Source organism: Phaenicophaeus curvirostris, chromosome 4 (assembly GCF_032191515.1).
Source record: "Phaenicophaeus curvirostris isolate KB17595 chromosome 4, BPBGC_Pcur_1.0, whole genome shotgun sequence".
NCBI lineage: Eukaryota > Metazoa > Chordata > Aves > Cuculiformes > Cuculidae > Phaenicophaeus > Phaenicophaeus curvirostris.
In genome coordinates this window covers 23702575-23723214 of record NC_091395.1, presented here as the reverse complement: position 1 = coordinate 23723214, position 20640 = coordinate 23702575, and the positions used below count along the sequence as shown (strand labels likewise).

General features: G+C 45.2%; 2 protein-coding genes across 7 annotated transcripts in view; one reads left to right on the top strand and one right to left on the bottom strand.

The window, feature by feature from the left end:
• Positions 1-20640, top strand: part of RPL34 (ribosomal protein L34) — a 353120-nt gene that overhangs the window by 118631 nt on the left and 213849 nt on the right. The gene's annotated exons all lie outside the window — the stretch shown is intronic.
• LEF1 (lymphoid enhancer binding factor 1) overlaps positions 1-20640 on the bottom strand; it is a 71150-nt gene that overhangs the window by 21052 nt on the left and 29458 nt on the right. For all 5 annotated transcript variants that reach the window (XM_069855536.1, XM_069855534.1, XM_069855538.1 and 2 more), the window contains 2 exons: positions 6159-6291; positions 2106-2196 (listed from right to left, as the gene is read on the bottom strand). In XM_069855536.1, the coding sequence (XP_069711637.1) occupies positions 2106-2196; positions 6159-6291 (224 nt within the window). The remainder of the gene's footprint in view (positions 1-2105; positions 2197-6158; positions 6292-20640) is intronic.

The window sequence follows — 20640 nt, the reverse complement described above, 5'->3', positions numbered from 1 at the left end:
GGGAACTCGATTCCATTCACAAAAAATAGTAATAGGCAACATTTTCAAGAGTTCTGCTGTATTCAAGGCTAATGAAAACTTGAACACTTTGGACTTTCTCCCCTGGTATTCAGATTCCCAAACAGGGCTTCCACTGAGGAAGAACGCAAAACAACCAGCCTTCTTCCCCAAAAGCACACGTGTATGCACACACATGCGTGTGCATGCACACTATCTATCCCTCTCACTTTAGTTTTAAAAGCACTAGAATTTGGTTACCTTGCTCTTAGGAAAGAGGCATTTTATTCCCAATAGTTCTACTGTACAAGAACACCAGACTGAATTGTCAAGCTAAAAACCTTTTGAACAGTTCTACCAAGTCTTACGACGAACTTAGGACTCTCTCCACTTGCATCTTCTACAGTGAGGCAGCTTTTCTAAGAAAGTAGAAGTTTATTTAATATAAAAACCCCACAACCATCTAAAAGTCCACAGCAACACAAGTCCATCTTGTCTACTTAAAGCTCAAACCTTGCAGCCCAGTAAAAGAAGCTTGTGCAAAGTTCCTACCTCCTTTGTACTCCCACATATATGGAATATTTTGTTATTTGGACACCATTTGAACTCTTGAGTTTATCATCGTCACTTCATTTGGGTTACTTTCAGTTAGCAACAGTTCAGGTTATAACTACAAATAACACCCTGAAGTAGTATGCCATGGTTATGCAAACAAATACCAGTTCAGTCCAAACACTGAACCAGCCCAGAGAGACCACCACACACATCAGTCCTATTCGAACAGCTACTTATTGACTGGCAGATCAGTTTTTTGTGGGGAACAAAAGGGATAGTGACCTTTGTAAGGTTCAGGATACAGGTTTCCCATTTGGAGTACATTACTGAATATTAACAGTGCTCAAAGCGAAATGAAAAAAATAAAAAAGGGGAGGAAGTCTCAGCAGAGCTACTGCAAGAAGGCAGCTAGAAGCTGAATAGCTTAAGGGAGGGCTGGGTATATCCTGCCATCAGTGAGCAGTGCTGAACACACCCCTAAGACTCATAAGATCGGATCTTGTCTCTCCTCTTCTTTCTCTTTTTCTGCTTCCCTTCCCCCAGCCTCTGCACTAAGAAACAATTCAGTTGACCACATCTGGAAAATGAATGCCAGAAACTGCCTGGTGGTGGTGGAGGTGGGGAGTCAACCAAGCAGCAACAAATGGGAAGGGAGAGTGTCAGGAAATACGAAAAAAAAAATAGTTATTTCCATAGTTTAGTTTAGTATCTGATAATAATTTGTTCCAAATAGGTATGTGGCACTTCCTGAAACGTTTGCCAGCAATACAGCCATTTCACCATGTTCTGCTCCCTACTTTCTATGCCTACTGTCATCTGGATTACATTTTCCTCCCATAAACACATAAAAAAAAAAAAAAATCTTCACTGCTTGGTGCATAGGCACAGATCAGTGAAGATACAGATTCTAAAGCACCAAAACTGTCGCTGAGTTTCCTTTATTCCCTACTCAGACAATCTGAGGGCAAGTACCCACCTACCCCAAGGAGATATGAAGCATCCTGCCAAATCTATTACTCTGAAAATACGTTTCCTCCAAAAGGAAAATGACACCTCGAATGGCAAAGATCCTGAAAGGCTTGTGATTAGCAAGAGCAGCAAAATCTCCCAATGATAGAGGCTTCTCTCCATACAGCTGTAAAAGGCAGCAGACTATAAAAGTTTGTTCTCCATTTTGGTGCAGTTTCAAGATTTCCCCACACACTTCAAAGCTTACCTCCCCTCAGTAATTGCAATTTAGTTTATTAAAAATTTACATTTAATTCATTGAGAACTGTTTTCTGCTAGCTCTCCAAATGCCAAGAGCCACAAATCTGAGACATAAGAAATATATGGACTTCAAAGTCAAATCTACACATTTCAATTCCTGTATGTGTTCAAAAACCAGATTAAATTCATTTCAAAGATGAATATTTTTTGATCTTTTCAACTAAAATAACTTAGTAATTTCTTACTGCAGTAACAAACTTATTTTGTAAATGCTGTGATTGATCCAACAACAGTGAATGGTGTGAACGTGCACCTTTGTCTGAAAAGAAGCTAAAAGATCTTACCAGCCAAGAGGTGGTGTTATCTGTCCAACCCCCCCTGGAGACAAGGGATAGAAGGTAGGGAGATCAGGAGCTGGAGGATGCCTGGACATGCCTGTTAAAGAGCACAAAAAATGAATGACTTTTCCCTGGAAATCCTACACGTGAGCTACAGTTCACAGCTAGCACGGCCAATGCTACAATGGAATTAGTGGTCTGGATAAGAAATCACCTTCTCAGTGTTAAAAGCAAAAGGCTACTCATACACCTTTAAAATAATAAATAACTTGCACATCATATTGCAATTCAAAGGGAAATATTGGAAAAAATGAAGTGGAAGGAGGGAATAAATGCATGGGTAAGGGCCTGCAGAAGTTTAGATCTCCTGTAAAGCGTGTTAGGCAACACTGTCCTCTCCACAGTTTTACCAAACCCAAGTGGATCCTGAAGACCTCTTCTAACACAGCATGAAACAAGAAGAAAATAAAATGTTGTCAAAGAGCCAGTGCAGCAGAGCTATGAGATGAGGTAAATTGCTACTTGTACATTTTCGCAGGTTCCCTTATGGATTCATAGATTTTGGAAACTTGCTACCACAGAGGATCAGTGGTTAATTAAGAATCATTTTCAGGCCTGTAATGGTCACACTTGATATGATTCATTTGGCTTTCAATTGTCACTCCAGCTCCAACTAAGCTCTTCATCAAGTTGACTCCTGTGTGCTCCAAGGTCAATCTGTTTTGCCTTGGTAGTATTTCATAGGAAAATAGGAGTCCCATCAGAAATGATCCATCAGCTCACATTCCCCAGAACACAGAGTCCTACAACTGCAAGAATCACCTCAAGATTAAAGCTAATCCTCATCCCAAAAGGGTCCGCTGTCTCCATTCTTCACCTAAACCTCGTGCCCCCAGGAGACATGGAATTACAGTTGCAGAGGCCACAAAGACATCAGTTTATTTAAATGTGTTTGGGGAAGACGGGGCTGAAGCAGAAGGAATTGTTAAGTCTACTTCACATGGTAAATCAGCTGCTTTAAAAAGGCATTAAATATTTATGTGGTGACACTCCAAAGGTCCGAGATTGAGTGTGTGCTACCTTGAGACTTGGTTTATAGATTGGAGCTACTGATTTATTTCCCCTTCTAGTTTTTTATTTAAATATTCTGAAATTAATTATAGAATTTGAACAATGTATTTTGGGACTGTGCACAGAAAAAGATGGAAAACAATACTCCTGGTGTTACTGTCCCAAAAAAAAGCTAAATTCTCAGACTTGGGATCACAACCTGAGGATCTTATTTTTGGCTAGCTGGCTTTTCAAAGGAATAAAACAGCTGGTGTCAGACAGGAGCGGGAATACTTTATACATCCCAGAGTTTTTATGTGAGAAGGAATGCTCTTTTAGAGCAGTTTAAAAAAAAATAGCGAAAAGCAAGCCTAGCTTCTGATCTCTCTTGTCTCTGGTAACAGTTGATGCTCCTGGGAGCAACAACATGACCTTGCCCCTGCAAGACCAAGTACTGTGCAAGGAATTGATCCGCTTCTTCCCCAAAATCTACATTTCTGACCCACAGAGATGCTGCTGCTCCTCTTGGACTAACATAGAGTGGTTATTGCTTGTCCAAAACTTGTGTCCTTTTACAGGAGGCTGTCGTCTACCTAGTGCCCAGCAGGAACATAAGCAGCTATTGCACAGCCAGCGCTCTCCAAAGCTCTTGCTCATGGGAGGGTTAAGGAAAAAAAAAAAAATCAGTAAAAGGGAAGAAAGAAGTGACTGCCTTTAGTGCCTTTAGAAAGGCAGTGGCTGCATGTCCATATCAAAGTGCCTGGGGTGCAAGAGGCAGCACTGCATACAAGCTGCTGTGGACCCTCTTGTTGGCAGGTCTTGGCAGGAGGAGGGCACCCTGGCATCAGGGTTGGAGCGCCAGGGCAGTGCCTTGCTCCAGACCCACAGTGGGAGGCAAGGACAGAAACAATGGTTGGAGGCGTTTGGCAAAAAATCTAAGGGGAAAAAATCCTCTCTTTGCAGCAACTGCATGGGCCACTTCACTGGGGCTGCTCTCACACACCACCAGAGCCAAAATGGGGAGCATGGAAAGACCACACACATCAAGGAGACTGTCACAGCTAAAACCAGAAGTCTCCAGCTCGTTTTGTCTGTCCCCTTCCTTGCCAGATGCTGAGAAAAGGGATCAAGAACACCGGAGGTGCATGAGCTCTGTGTCTGAGATGTCCCTGGCTACCCTCTGGCAAGAGTCCCTCTCTGGGCTTGTGCTCAGGGCCGTGATGGGATACACTGGGGCTGGAAAAAGGAAAGAGTGAGAACAGGCAGAAGGGATGATGGGCAGCAGAAAAAACAACCCAGATGTTCTTCAGTCTGAGTATGCAGAAGAGGAGTACAAAGAATAAACCAGGGTAAAGGCAAAGAATTGGGGTGCAGGAGGGCAAACCCCCCTTGCAGTAAATGAAAACCTCTTTTGAGCTCACGAACTGCAGCTGTGGGGTGTGCCCCAGCTATCACAGCCAGCTCGGGCAAGAGGTAGAAATCTCATTCGTGAATGCGGACACCTTTGGGATGTAGAAGGAACAAGCATGAGTATCCTTCTCCTGGGCACTGACACAAAAGAGGAAGACAAATGACGACAGAAGGTTGCCATTTTCTTCTTCCTTCTCTGAAAACAATATTATACATGTATTTACAGGCTTTCCAGGCAGAGTGCTTTTGGTATTCCCCTTCCCAGAAAAAATATAAACAACCAACTAAACAGCAAACAGCAAAAACCAGACAAAGCCACAAGGCCATGGCATTTTCTGGATGTAGCCCATGTTATTATCTGCTGAGCAAGGCCAAAATAAAAACTAGGCATTCAGGCAAAGTCAGAAGTAAAAGAAGTCCCTCCCTGAATGATGGTGGCTAGACACCTCTCCAGATAAGTGGGACATGTGCCCAGGTAAAGCAGAGCTTCATGAACTTGTCACCTAAGTGTCACACCATGTGATGGGAGATGTGCATGCAGAAATAAGTAGGGAGAGCCACACTTCAGCCCCAGCTGACCAACAGACGTCATGCCCACGCACAGACCTCCCACCTACAGAAAAGGACTTTGTAGATCCTCTGCTTAGCCTCCTTCTCTCCTCACCACCAGCTCTCCTGTACAGGTTTCTCCTCCTCAGGCGCTTACCCAAACCCTGGCTCAGATCTGTGCTCGCCAGGATCAGTCCTCCCCTTGCACCCCAACAACAACCACCACCTTCCCCAACAGCTCCCGCATCCCAGTGCAAGTAAGCACATCCTCCCCAGGAAAGCCCTGGGTTTGATGGGTCACTGCATGGAAGATCTCAGCACAGGCTGGGCTCATTATCTCAGAGGCTGCTGGTGCTTCCCTGGAGGCCCACAGACTGATCTGGAGCGGTGCTGGTCTGATGCTCCCAGACAAGAACCTGTGGGGGTGTTATTTGTTTGTTTTAAGGAGTCCTAGGGGCATAGAGAAAACTGACACTTGCAACTGTGACATCTAAAACGATGTAGAAGGCAGTGGGCATGAGAAAGTTAAAATATCTTTGCAAAGCCTTAACTTGCGCAGGCTCACAACGGTATTCTATGGGCTATACTTCACTTATGCCAACTGATGTATGGAAAAAATCGGGAAAGCCAAAATACAAGGACAGAAGACACAATTTTGAGTAAAATGGAAAAAAAGGAAAAAGTTTCAATAACACTGCTAATAAAGTACTCTTCCATGTCTTCAGGAATGTGAGGGATGATTGTCGTTTTCGCATGTGCACGCTGCAAGCCTCAGGCACGACAGGGGGTGGTGAGGGCTGGCTGCTACTTATTGAGATTTTAAAAGATTTTGACGAGTAAAGCAAGCCCAAATTATCACATTAGAAAGAGCACGAAGATTTAAACAGCCAAGTAAAATATCAGCACCATGGCAAAATTACCAGCCCTGAAAGCAGGGCTGCATGCCTGAAACCCCCCTTCTAAAATGTTACAAAATAAAGCCCTACCAGCAGCACAGGTGGGATCAAGACTGCTATGCATCCCCACTGCACTGGGACAGGATGAACTCACCTTGTTTGGAGCTGACGTCAGAAGGGATGTGAGATGGGTGCGACCCCGGGGAAAAGTGCTCATCGCTGTAGGTGATAAGAGGGGTGAGAGGGTGAACCGCATGAGAAGGCTGTACCACTGGCACCTTGTTTGACTGCAAGAGAAGAAAACAAATTTAATTAGTGTTAGTAAGGTGGGGCCTCTGCACTAGGAAAAAAAACCAAAACACTTCCAAAATGTGATTTTTACACATTTGTATTACTGAAGCAGGGGGGATGGACAGACAGGACACTGGGACTAGTGGATGGCAGCCAAGTTTGCTGCCAGAATTGGCATCCTTGAACCACTGGTGCCCGAGGAAGGATGCAGGCATTGAGGAAATACAGGGAAAAGAGAGGGGCTAGGAGCAGGAGGAAAGATGTTTAGGAGACAGAGATGGGACTCAGGAAGTAGCAGCTGGAAAGCTGCAGGGCAGGAGGAGCACCATGCACCAAGGGCTGTAACCAAAGGGCAGAAGAGCCAGCAGCAGCACTGAAGAAACCCTTCAGTTACACGTTCAGCATCAAAAAAGGTTTAAAGTGAAGGTTTTCCACATCTGCAGCCTTAAGAGCAACATGAGCTTCATCAACTTCACACCTCTTCTCCATCGCTTTCCTGCATGAATGCAGAACAGCATAGCAGGGACAAGCCCCTGGGCATCGCCAAGGGGCACAGTGGACTTTTACAAACTGAGCAGTTTTACAAACCACAGTTAAAATCTCTTGGTCTGTGCAGCAGGTAACTGAAAAGCCACTCTTAAAAGCCTACTTTTATATTTGAGTTGTCAGTAGCCTCTCAAAGGGGTCAGTTAAGGAGAATACCCATTGACCACCCAGGGATGGCTGGGAGGCCTCTTGATGTGTAACACCAAGGAGAAATCAAAGCACTGCAAGAGGGTCCTAAAATGAGTGTTATAAAGTTATGGTCACACAGCCCACATTGCACACTTCCCAGCAGCAGTTCCCACAGGGGAACGAGCACTTGGAGCGATGGAGGGACACCACCCAAAATCATGCTCTTGGATCAAAACAGTCCATCCCAATGAAATGCTGCCACACGTAAGTACTGCTTGAAATAAAGTAGCTCTTCCTATGGTGGGACAAGATGTAGCGATGATGCAGTGTGTAACAGGCCCTCCTCATTTGTACCCTGTCACTCTATCCTGCCCCTTAGCAAAAGTAATTACGACACAAACAGGTTTTTAATGTTTTTCTTTAAATAAAAGAGTAAAAGCTGTCCTTCAGACAGAAACGCTGATAACACTCAGCTAGGACAGTCTGTCAAATATAAGGAATTAAGAAAAAAAATAATTTAAAAGCCCAACGAAATTAATTTTCTTTGCGTTCACGACTGAAATCCTGGCAAAAACAGATATTAGGACAATACTCCAGATACAAACCTGGGATTTCTCTGGACTTCCAGAAGCAGAAGGGTTATTAAATGGCCAACTCAATTTATTGTTAAGGCTGGTAGGAGTAGAGGAAAGGGAGCAAATGGGAACCAGTGCAGCATTTTCTGCTTGCCTTGTTTCCAGAGCACCACCTTAAGGAACTTGCATTAGCAGGCAGTATCTTCTTAACGTCTGACCTATCCCTCCAGTCATATAGCTCAGAATCTGGTGCCATGAATTTTTGCTAAATTATGCTATCCTTGCTCTCCTCTTAATTTTACGGTTTTCAACACAGATTTGCTTTCCTGTGGGAAAGAGATAAGAACCTGAGGATTTTAATTTAAGCTTCGGCCTTGTCTTATATTTTGCAGGATGGAGAGAGAAAGCAGCGCTAGTAGGTGTTTTAAAGCCAACAAGCATTAGGTCCATTTTTGTGACCAAATAATGAAAGCAATATGGATTCTCAATAATATTTATCAGTTGAGTTGTAAAGGGGATAGCTCAGCCTGCTATTCATCTTCTCTGTCTGTATAAATTCAACAAAACCCAGATGCCAACAAATTTCAGATGATTTACACATCGGGCCTTAGTCTTTAGCTGTAAGACTTTCAGGCCAGCCCACCATTCAGCAATTACTTTATCAACAATAAACTGTATATTATGAATAAAGATCAAGCAATAGATGTATTTAGGTCACACACACAGCTGCTAATTAGCATTAGTTTCTCAAAATTTAGTAATTAACATTCTGTATTATCCTGGATGTAATTGTCATGCACGCCCCTGGTATGAGGGACACTTGCTTTCAGAAATCACCCGTTTGTCCTTTGAGCAAGCCAATCCCTATACCCCCTCGCTCTTCAGCATCCTGCAGATTTTATTTTATTTTCTAATTCTCAGCACCTTATCCCCTAAGCCCACGGCAGCGGCTTTCAACAGGCAAAGCAACCATGAGAAGTCGGAAGAAAAGCAAACCGCTTGTCAGCGGGCTTAAAATTAACATCTAAACAGGCCACATACCCATTAAGATCATTTAGGGGTCTGTAGAGCCAGAAACTGGGAAAAAAACCCCTAATAACCATAAATAATAACAATAATAAAAATATCTGCAGCCTGCCTGCCCCACGCTGCTTTGGGAGGACCTAGGGAATTCTGGCATTCTAAATCCTGCTTGGCACCAGATGGGGGCTCGGGGGGCACAGGCTGAGCCTCCCTATGGCCCCACCAAGATGATCATAGTGACTGACAGGGGGAGAAAACACAGGGCGACATGTGAAATGAAAGCAGAACAAGAAAAGCCTAATGACATATTTTCCGAAAGCCTTATGGACTATATTGGTTCTGCTATGGCACCTGCCCTAGAAGTCAACCCAGATGTGTTATCTGGGCCCTCCCCACAGAGAGGGCTCAAAGCAGAAGACCCAGACCTTGTATGCAGACCTGGATGCCCTTCTTGTTGCCTGCGTAACTGTCCCACCCCTGGGCCAGGGCAAGGGGAAGAGCTGATTGGCCCTACGTGCCCCATCCAGCCCCATGGATGCTCACCTGCACCCTTCACCCTGGGGATATCTGGATTGGGGATGATGCCCCTTCCAACACCTATTTGCTCATGGTTGGGCACTACTGCCCTGACAGCTTTGCAGGGCAGTACAAGGCAGTGCTGATTAGATTCCTCCTACTGCAGCCCAGTGCCTCTGCCTCTAGGCTTCCTCCTCCTCCTCCCATAAACATACCATCCCAACTACGTTTGTCTCCCCCAAACTTCCAAAGACGGTGCATACAGCCGCAGAAACACTCATGCGACTGACAGAGACCTGAACCCAGGGACCGTGACCTGAATCAACGTGATCTCCATGCAGGGAGATCGGCCCCGTGTTTCGCTCAGGCCCTGCTAACCAAGCCAGCTACTACCATGGCTCTTCTGCACACTGATGACATTTACATCCAATATAGGCGCTATTCACAGAGCCCCTCAACACAACTTTAAAATCTTCTCCTGCAAAATCCAATCAGTCCACGTGCCTTCAATGAGACAATTACATAATTATGCACTGTCCTATAGGAGGTTCTTCGGTATTTCAGTAGTGAAATTATACATCATCCACCTGCCAAACCCCGGTATTTTGATGTAAGTTGGTACCTAAGCAGCTTCTAGTAACACAATAAAGCGGATGAGGATGCAATTCTCATTACCAAGGCAATCTGAAGAAATTGGATGTCTGTTGAAATGGTTCCTAACACAACTCTGACACAGTGTACATGGTTTACTACCACACCACATTGGTTTAGTCTCCTTCACTGAACTCTGGCCCCAAGCTTCTTCACATGACCTGCAACGTAAAGGAAACTGAACACATAGCCCAGCTCAATATCTGCAATTTGGAAAAAAATAACTAATTAAAAATGAAGACCCATAATTTACAAACCTGAAGATCTTTCATTATGCTTTAAGACACCTTCTTGCGTGTGTGTCATAACCTGTTACGAACATTACAGGCTAATGGCAAAGGGATCACCCGTGCCTGTTCGCCTGGGAACACCCAGCTGTGCCCCATGAGACCGACCCAGCTCAAAGGGACACTTACTTGTGAATGACTAAACTTTGTGGCTGTCTCCTTGGAGGCCGCTGGCCCACCAGTACTCCAGTCCCCCTGCACCTTCTGGCAGCTCAGCCTACAGCAGCACCCTTTGGGAACTGGCTTTGCACTGAAGGGACCTCTCCCCAGGGCACTTCTGCTGCTTGGATGTTTGCTTATTATCTTGGCCTTCACAATCAGTATCTTTTCTTTCTCCTCAGTACGTGCTCAGGCTGAGGTGAGGCAGTACAGGCAGGGGACAGTCCCCTGAAGGGACACCAACAGGGCAAACAGGCGAGGCTGGGAGAATATGCAAATAATCAACACAGCAGCAGTAGAATTCTTTGGTCAGTTAGTGCTAGGATAAAGCTGCTATTCGGTTTTACGACTGACCTGAAAAAACACAAAATCCCTATAAATTGTTGGCAAAGGGCAAAAGCTGGCAGGGAAGAGGATCCTGATCCAGTAGTAGGCATTACCACAGCAGGGGCTTCGCTGTGCACCAGATACCAGTTTAAAACTATTGCTGTGTTAAAGCAATGTAGGAACAACCACCTAACTTGGTGCAAGAGCAAACATTTCTCATGCAAACAGTAGTCACAGGCTGTAAGGCTTGAATCTCAGGCATTTTATGCAGTGAAAGGATGGGAGGAAGAAGCCCTCCTGCTATGGCACTGGCACAGCTGCTGCCACACAAGTAACCCCAGCAAGTGCTCTGCACTGGTGGCACCATACCTGGATTTGCAGAGTTACTAGCCCTTTTAAACATGTGCCTTTCCTCTCATTCAAGGAGTAGATTTTGAGACAGTTCAGTCTCTGGTGAGTTGATGGTGAAACGCCACATTTCGAATTTGGTCTGAAAATACGAAGTTTTCCCTCATTTTTAAAATGCTTCTGAAAAAAAGCAAGACTATGAGAAAAAAAACAAAACCTGAGCCAGCCTCAAACAGCTGGCTAATGCTTCAGCAAAGGCCTGCATCTGTAAGGTATCCTATACGCAACAAGTGTGCAAAAACTATAAAAAGCCTGAGACAGCCATGGCAGAAATGCTTGTAGGTCAGCGCCAGGCGAGACAGGCAGCTGGGAGCTCCTGCTGGAGCTGGGGGGACCATTTGTTCCAGCTGCTGCACAGAGAAAGATATTAAATTAACACCCCTTCAAAGGACACGCATCTACAAAGGAGGTCACAGATGGGCAGGGACACTTGCAGAGAACCACAAGTGAGTCCATGCACATAAGACCCAAACATCCCTGGGTCAACACCCAAAGAGGTGCTGGATTATTTTTTGTGTTGCTTTTCTTCTTTTCTTTAAAAAAAACCCTGCTTCTAAAATGCCAAGAAAGGCCCCAGTCTGTCTACTTTTTCTCTCCTGTCAAAAAGGTGTGTTGTGTACAGGCAGATGGTCTTTTCAATTCGGACTAAACTAAGACAATTAAAAGAATAAAATCAATCGGAACTTAAGGATAGAGAAATACATGTATTCCCTTTTGTTCTTGAAAGAGAGGGTAATTTTGAAAAAATATGACTTCAAGTTCTTGCCATCAAATGTTAAATTCCTGGGGAAAACACAACAACAGATAGCTTCTGGAAAAACAAAATCCAACAACAAGAAAAACAAGCCAGCCTCAAAACTCCTCTTCCACTGTTGCTGTAGTAGTACTTTAAAATTAAAGGACTAATGACTTGTTGGAGAGTTTGACACCTTGACATGAAGGGACAAAAAAAAAATCCCTTTTTTAGCCTATTGGACTTCCAGTTTCTTGAGCCCCAAAATCATCCTTAAGCAGAAAGTGCTCACAAACCCAGAAGGCAGCAGTTTCAGTTGTCCTCTCAAAATAGGAATAGCATTTCAACAGCTAAACTAACTTTGCATTTATGCCTTTGCTGACCAGCTGTTGCAATAAAAATGAAAACCCGAGAAGAATGTAGTTTGGGAGCAATGTCAAAATCAGGCCCATGTCTGGGTTCATCATGGACAAGCTTTAGCACAGTGGTGGAAGACGACAAGATAACAGTAAGGTGTTTTGGCCAGAACTAGTTACCAATAGATGAAGTAAGTTCACCAACACCAGTAATAATTGCAATTAAAACTTGCTACCTCCCTGGGAACTATCATATAGTCCCTTTCCATAGACAACTCTGCAGAGATGCAACGAGATACAGACAGCTCAGGTTATGCACCCCGTCCCCAAACCATATCTTTAGAGCAAATAGTTTTATGCCCAAATCCAACCTTCTTCTAGGCTCTTGACAGCAGAGATAATTTTATGCTTAATTTTTCAAAATCTTCTCCAGGCTTTAGACCGTACAGTTGGGAAAATGACATAGCAGATGTGGTGGCTGGTAGATATGTAACCTTACTTCTAGCTTCACCTGAAGGTAAAAGAATCATAGAATGCTTTGGTTGGAAAAGACCTTTGAAAACATAGAGTCCAGCTGTACCTGCCCACCACTAAACCACGTCCCTAAGCACTTCCTCTACTTATCTTTTAAACACCTCCAGTGATGGGGACTCCACCACCTCCCTGGGCAGCCTATGCCAGTGCCCAATAACCATTTCAGTGAAGAAACTTTTCCTAACGTCTAATTTGAACCTCCCCTGGTGCAACTTGAGGCCATTCCCTCATGTCCTATCACCTGTCACTTGGGAGAAGAGACCAACACCCACCTCTCTACAACCACCTTTCAGGTAGTGATAGATAGCGATAAGGTCTCCCTTCAGCCTCCTTTTCTGCAGAACAAACAACCCCAGCTCTCTCAGCCGTTCCTCATAAGACTTGTTCTCCAGCCCCTTCACCAGCTCTGTTCCTCTTCTCTGGACACACTCCAGCACCTCAATGCCTTTCTTGTGGTGAGGGGCCCAAAACTAAACACAGTATTTGAGTTGCAGCTTCATTAATGCTGAGTACAGGGGCACAATCACCTCCCTGGACCTGCTGGTCACATCATTTCTGATACAAGTCGAGATGCTATTGGCCTTCCTGGCTACCTGGGCACACTGCTGGCTCGTGTTCAGTCACTGTCAACCAACCCACAGGTCCTTCTCTGCCAGGCAGCTTTCCAGCCACTCTCCCCCAAGCTTCTAGCACTTCGTGAGGTTTTCGTGTCCCAAGTGCAGGGACTCTGCACTTGGCCTTATTGAATCTTATCCCATTGGTCTCTGTCCATCGATTCAGCCTGTTCAGATCCCTTTGCAGAGCCTCCCTACCCTCCAGCAGATCAACACTTTCTTCCAGCTTAGTGTCATCCACAAACTTATTAAGGGTAAACTCAGTCTCCTCATCCAGGTCGCTGGTAAAGACATTGAACAGAACTGGACCCAGCACAGAGTCCTGGGGAACACCACTGGTGACCAGCCTCCAACTGGATTTAACCCCATTTACCACCAGGTCTTTGGGCCTGGCCACCCAGCCAGTTTTTAACCAGTATGCCTGTCCAAGCCAGTGGTAGCCACTTTCTCAAGCAGAATTCTGTGAGAAATTGCATCAAAGTCTTTACTGAAGTCCAGGTACAGGAGCAGGGATGGGAAAGCATGCCCACAGAAACACCTGACTCAAAGGAAACAGAGGCTTAGGAATATTGAGATTTATGGAAGCTAAATAAAAAAAGCTCAATCTTTTTTACCCTGCTTCATAACCTGGCAACAGAAGATCATTTATCTCACTGAACTCTCGTGCTTACAGACCACAGGGATGACACATCAGGGACTCACTGTGGTAAGGAGGCAAAGGGAAAAACTACATCCAGTCCAACGCAGAGACTTACAACTTTGCAACTCCTAACACTTACTCAGAACAAAACTAGAATAAAAATCACACATTTCAGAGCTTAAACTGATGGCTTGCTGAAGTCAGAAAAAAATCCTCCTTGTCTCCCTTTTCTTCATGTCCTGTACTTCAGCACTTTGCCATAATTAAGCTATATTTAGTGCCGGGAACCAGGGAAGGAGAGAAGAAAGTTACTTTAAGTCAGCCATTGAAACCTTCCCCCCCTCCACCCAGGACACATTGCATCAAGTAACTGCAGAGCTGCAGTGTCCCAGGAGACCCTGGGGAAATAGAGAGAAGCCGCCACCAGCACATCAGCAGGTGAAGGAGGCACCTGGAATCCTTGGTAGAACTTCCCAGGGTTATTCAGGAGCAAGAAAACTTTGCTGCTCAGATCACCTCTCCTTTTGGGAAGCCCAGCAACAAGCAGCTGTGGTAGCAACACACAGAAAAAGCAGCTTCATGGCTGATGGTGCTGTGCCACAATCCACGGACATAAAGATCAGCACCCAAAGCAAAGGCAACACGTAACTGGAAACACAGGCAGCATACAAGGAGTGGCAAGAGGAGTCAGATTAAATCACTCTGCCTGAACCCCAAAGAGTCGGTAATAAAAACTTCAGTATAACAGCCAGGGGAGCATTGCAAAGAAAAGACTAAATGTGATTTGATAAAGCCTGGGATAAGCATCTATCTAGACAGATTACAATCAGTAACTGGTTTCAGGTTAATCGCAATGTTAGTGAGAAACCACTGTGCTAATGGCTCGTCTATATTATTGCCTTTTCTAACTTCTCTCCCTCCCCCCTTTTCAATCTTGGAAATTAATATAGCGCAATTGTGACAGGTTTTTGCTGAAAAGTTGTAATAAACACTTGAGCTCCCTCAAGACAGCTTTAAAAACAGGGGTGTTGAATCTTTGACAGAAACATGCTTTATTTCAAGTGTTCATTAAGCACTGCCATTAAGTAAGTGATTAAAGCACACCCAGTATTAAAATAGCTTGATTAGAAATCCCCTGCTATCTCCATTTTCTTCCCTCCCTTGAGTTCTTAATTTGTTTGTTCTTGCCTGCTTAGGAAGGTTGTCGGGAGACCTGGAGTGCTGGGGAACTACATGGGGAGCCAAGCAGGTCTTTCAAGGCTTAGACCAGGGGAGGACAAACTCACTTCTATTTACATACTGCAAGTTCACATATACACAGATAATACTTGGTTTTACACAGCTCATTACTTTTAGAGGTATGTACTAATGACTGATAGGACATTAAATCACCAGCAAAGTCACACACTCACAGGGAAGGCTTTCCTGTTAAAATATTTGGCAATGTTTTATTTCATCCTCCAAACTCAGCAGCAGGTCCTCTCTGATGGCAATTAATTGCCAGTAAACATACCCCAGCTTGCCAGCTGATGCTCATTTTAAGCTTTGGTTCCAGCATGATGGTCCTGTTAACTTTATCCATCCTGAACAGTTCATCTTTTTCCTGATGTAAATATGTGCAGCAAGAAGCCCACACCCAACAAGCAGCAACTTACAGGCTGCCCAGGGAGGTGGTTGAGTCACCTTCCCTGGAAGTGTTTAAAGGATGGGTGGACGAGGTGTTGAGGGGCATGGTTTAGTGACTGATAGGAATGGTTGGACTTGATGATCCAGTGGGTCTTTTCCAACCTGGTTATTCTATGATTCTATGATTCTACAGCATCAAATTTAGACTTGACTCCAGGGGTCACTACGCCCTCTCAAAACCTGGTAAATGGGACCATTAGTTATGGAAATACTCAGGATAGTGACACATCCAATGGACCACAGCTCCCTAGCCTCTACCCTTCACAGCAGCCCTGCTTCCGTCTTATGCATCCTCGTCACACTCAAGCTGATCCTGTCAGCCAAAAACATGTTTTTCCTCATTGTTCCCTGACCTGCCCACAGCTCTTTCTGTTCTCCATTAGCCAAGGGGAACACAAGCACCACAATGTTTTAACAAGCCCAAGCCTCTGAGTTGCAGAGGTCTCGCTTCTTAATTGCTTTGATGATAAGGACTGTTGCCCCAAACCAGCAGAGGAAGCCTGTGGGATGTCAGAGGAACCAGTGCCCACAGCCCAGACACTTGGTAGGGAGGTATCAGCAGGGGCATTATATGCCAGGGAGCCCTGAGTGTTTTAGGTGGGGGAAAGAAATGTTGGAACCCATCCCAGCATCACCTCTTGTGCCAACTTCAGCTCTTCCCTGGGGACAAAGCTGCTCTGGTTTCCGTCCTCAGAGCTGTCTGCTCAGTTAAGACAAAGACACGGTCTTGTTTTGCTTGCCCTGAGATTATCAGGATCCCAGCTCACAACATTGGCATGTTCTCCAGGGTGCTCAGACCCACGACCTAATGTGCCTGTCCCAGGCAAAGGGATGCGCTTCAGTCCAATATTCAAATGGAGAACTCCTCTGCAGCCTTGAGCACCCACTTAAATAAAGCACAGAAAACACTCAGGCAAATGAAATGTCATCTAATACATGCACATCGAAAGTGTTGTGTGAAAGCAGGCAGTCTGACTGCAGCTTCCAAAGCCCAGCATTCCTGTTTGGGCAGACAGCGTGCATCACAGGATGGGATGACTTTTCCTCATCAGCCTCCTCACATCCCACAGGATACAGACCCAGGTTCCTGAGGGAACCAAGAAAAAAACCTGTCCTGCACCCTGGAGACAGGAAGACGCCTTTCAGCAGTGCACACACAGCGGATCAAAAGTGCTTGAAATAGGCCCTCTCTTAAATGTATTTACATTAAGTCTATATAACAGTCTACTCAACACCACAAGCCACAACAAAGATGCAGCAGACTGCAAAATGGGTCAACTTCTCTTTGAGCATCAATTTTTAAGATGCAATGAATGGAAGTGTTCTTGATTAGCAGAATGCAAGAGCATGACATGCATTAGGAAGACAGCTTAGCTCTGCTGCATAGATAAGGATGAGGTAAGGACAAGGGCTCAGATGTCTGTGCAAGCACCTGACACACCTTTACATGTCCAAAACTTCTGTTCACCATTCCTACATCTCCAGCGTAGAGGCTAACTAATAAGCAACTGCTTACTTCAAGTAAAACAGAGCTCAAGCTTTGCTGGTCATGTTACCCAACGTGAACGATGTTTTTGGAAGTGCTCCTGCCTTATTTGTCTTCTAAAAACCAGGGGAAATTAAAAAAAAAAAAAAAAGAAAATAAAAAGACAGAAATGGATATGAAGATGATGAAGATGGAACAGAGATGAGTTTTGACATCAATAACTGCTTGCCCACTCCTGCAAACTCTGCTCCCCCCGACATCATCGCCCAGCTGCTGAGGCCAACCATCTCCACTCCCAGAACGGCAGGAAGGGCTGCCCATGCTTTCCCAAGAGGTAAGGAGCCCTACCCCTGGAATTTTAGCCACTCCAGGGGAATTTCCCAGCAGAAGTGGAGCAGATCTGTGCCCAGTGTGAAGCCCAATGCCAACAATAGCCGAGTGCCCATTGTTAAGGGTGGCAGGGGCAGACAGGATCATGTGGGATCAATGCAGGGGTTGCTTGGCAAATGATGGGGTACGAAGGAAGTATCACAGGGGCCACTTCCTCCAAATTCGAGGCTGGCAGGCACCACTGACCCATCATACACAATAGAAAAAGTTTTCAAGTAACTTCCCTGAGTCCAGCTAAACCGCATTAACAGATTTATCCAATAACATGCAAATTCAGGTTCTAATGAAAAGTCTTAAGTCCCAGCTCTAAGTGATTTGGACTTTTCTGCTAATGGCATCTGCTAATGACCAAAGATTTAATGCATCAAGTCTTAGCATACATCAGTGCAAACAATATAACCATTTAGTGGAGGTAAAAAGTCATCTCATTAGACATCCATCATTGGATGTGGGCAAGATGGTCCAAAGGCTTAAAATAAAATATTCATTTTTAAACTTAAAAAAAAAAATCCCTAAAAAGGTACAAATGATTAGGCTGAAAGTAGCAGTCTGCTAAAGCTTCACTAGGATTGAAAATGCAAACTGCAACATTTATCTGGAGGTAAAACGCATTTGCAAGTACTTAATTTCTGCAGCACTGCTCCACAGACGGCAAAACCGATTTTAACAGGAATTAAAGCAATAGGGCCCTTCAGAAACAGGATGTGTCTTAGACAGGTTATTTGAACCATCATTAGAAGGTCACAACAGGAATTATTTCTCCACCACATTGTGCAAGATGATTTCAATACAAACAAAAGTCTTGAAAAGCTACTAACTTAATTTTATAGATCAGTCCCACGAGGGTTCATCAAATCAATGAGACATAAAAATGTGCCCTAAAATTACATTTATGTGTAGCTAAAAATATAAAAATCACAGCGCATCATAGCTAAGTAAAAGCAAAGAATAACTCGAACCAGGCATGAGCTTGGAGGAGCAGGGCACGCCAACACTTTTTTTGTCCCAAACCATCAAAGAATCATAGAATGGTTTGGGTTGGAAGGGACCTCAAAGATGCTGTGCTGAGGACTCCAGAACTGAATACAGCACTCCAGGTGAGGTCTCACAAGAGCAGAATAGAGGGGGAGAATCTCCTCTCTCAACCTGCTGGCTGCACTTCTTTTGATGCGGCCCCAGGATACCATTGGCTTTCTGAGCTGCGAGCGTACCTTGTCAGCTCATGTCCAGCTTTTCATCCACCAGTATCCCTAAGTCTTTCTCAACCAGACTGCTGTCAATTCCTTCATCCCCTAGCTGCTACTGATACCAGGAAATGCCCCTACCCAGGTGCAGGACTTTGCACTTGGCCTTGCTGAACTTCATGAGGTTTGCGTGGGCCCAACTCTCAAGCCTGTCAAGATTCCTCTGGACGGAATCCCTTCCCTCCAGCGCCTGGACCACCCCACACAGCTTGGTGTAGACTGTAAACTTGCTGAGGGTGCACTCAATCCTACTGTCCATGTTACCAGCAAAGCTGTTAAGCAACATCAGTTCCAGTACTGACCCCTGGAGAACACCGCTTGTGACTGGTCTACACTTTGACACTGTGCCATTGACTGCAAACTCTGTTGAGTGCAACCATCCAGCCAATTCCTTATCTACCCAGTGGTCCATCCATCGAAACCACGTCTCTCCAATTTAGAGACAAGGATGTTGCACAGGACAGTGTTGAATGCTTTGCACGAGTCTAGGTAGATAATGTCAGCTGCTCCTTATTTATCCACCAATGCTGTAGCCCTGTCACAGAAGGCCACCAAATTTGTCAGGCATGATTTGCCCTTAGTGAAGGCATGTTGGCTGTCACCAGTCACCTCCTTATTTTCCACGTGCCTTAGCAGTGTTTCCGGGAAGATCTGCTCCATGATTTTACTGGGCACAGCTGTGAGACTGACCAAACCCTAGTTCCCCAGGTCTTCCTTTTAAAAAATTTGGGTTATGTTCCCCCTTTTGCAGTCAGTAGGAACTTCACCAGACAGCCATGACTTCTGAAATATGATAGTGGCTTAAGAACTTTATCCGGCAGTTCCCCCAGGACCACAATGCATTTTGTCAAGTCCCATGGACTTGTGCACTTTCAGGTTCTTTAGATGGTCTTGCACCCGATCTTCACATACAGTGGACAGTTCTTCAATCTCCCAGTCCCTGCTTTTGCCTTCTGTGACTTGGGCAGCGTGGCTTGAGCCCTTGCCAGTGAAGACTGAGGCAAAAAAAGTCATTGAGTACCTCAGCCTTCTCCATATCCCAGACAATCAGGTCTCATGTTTCTTCCTGTAGAGGGTCCACATTTTCCCTAGCCTTCCTTTTACCACTGATGTACCTTTAAGAAGCTTTTCTTGTCACCCTTGACGTCCCTGGCCAGATTTAATTCTATCAGGGTTTTAGCTTTCCATTGATGCAGACTTTCATTTGGATTCTTTGTGTAAACAGGACCAATAAACCTACTACAAAACACAGCTGGACACTGAGCTACCAATGCATAATCTAAATGCTAGATATTTACTCCCATTTGCCAAGCGGCATCTCAGAAGATACAGAAAAAGGGACTGATACCTCCCAGTCACAGACTGCCAGTGGGAGATTACTCAGGTCAGAGGAGGACTGTGATTACAATGGGCCCATGCAAGCTACAAGCCTCTTTCCAGAAGCAGAAAAAGGGAAAAGGGATACCCAGAAGAGACGGAGCCCCCCACCTTCATGCCTGCTGTCTCCAAGGGCAGCTTAGGAAAGATTTTTTTTTCCCCTCCCTGAACAGCAGACACAGCAACCTTACAGCAAGCCTTGCCTCCAGCTGCAGAAAGAAGCCAACAAACGAACCCTGAAAGGATGCTCCTACATCAGCTTTGGAGGCTAGATCAGCCTCCAAGAGCTGCCACCCCTGCCTAAACGCAACCCTGTGACCGAGGGTGTCCTCAGGACTCAAAATGCATCTTTCCCAGTGTTGGTGGCATTGGCTCCCCTCTGACTTTGCTTTAGCCCCTTTCCCCATCCATCCTCACCTCCGCCTCACCACCCTGCACTCAACCCTGGGGAGCTGCCAGGTCCCCACTGGCCCCACTTGGCTCATTTCATTGCACAGCACCCCTCAGGCTCCCCAAAACCAGGCATCTCCTTCAGTTTTCAGGCCCTAGCCACACAGGCGCACAGCTGTCCTGGGCAGTGACCCGAAGGCTCCCCAGTGGCTGGGGGTCCAGGGCTCCCCCTGAAAACCGGGGGAGACAGGGAAAAACATGGGGCTCACCTGTT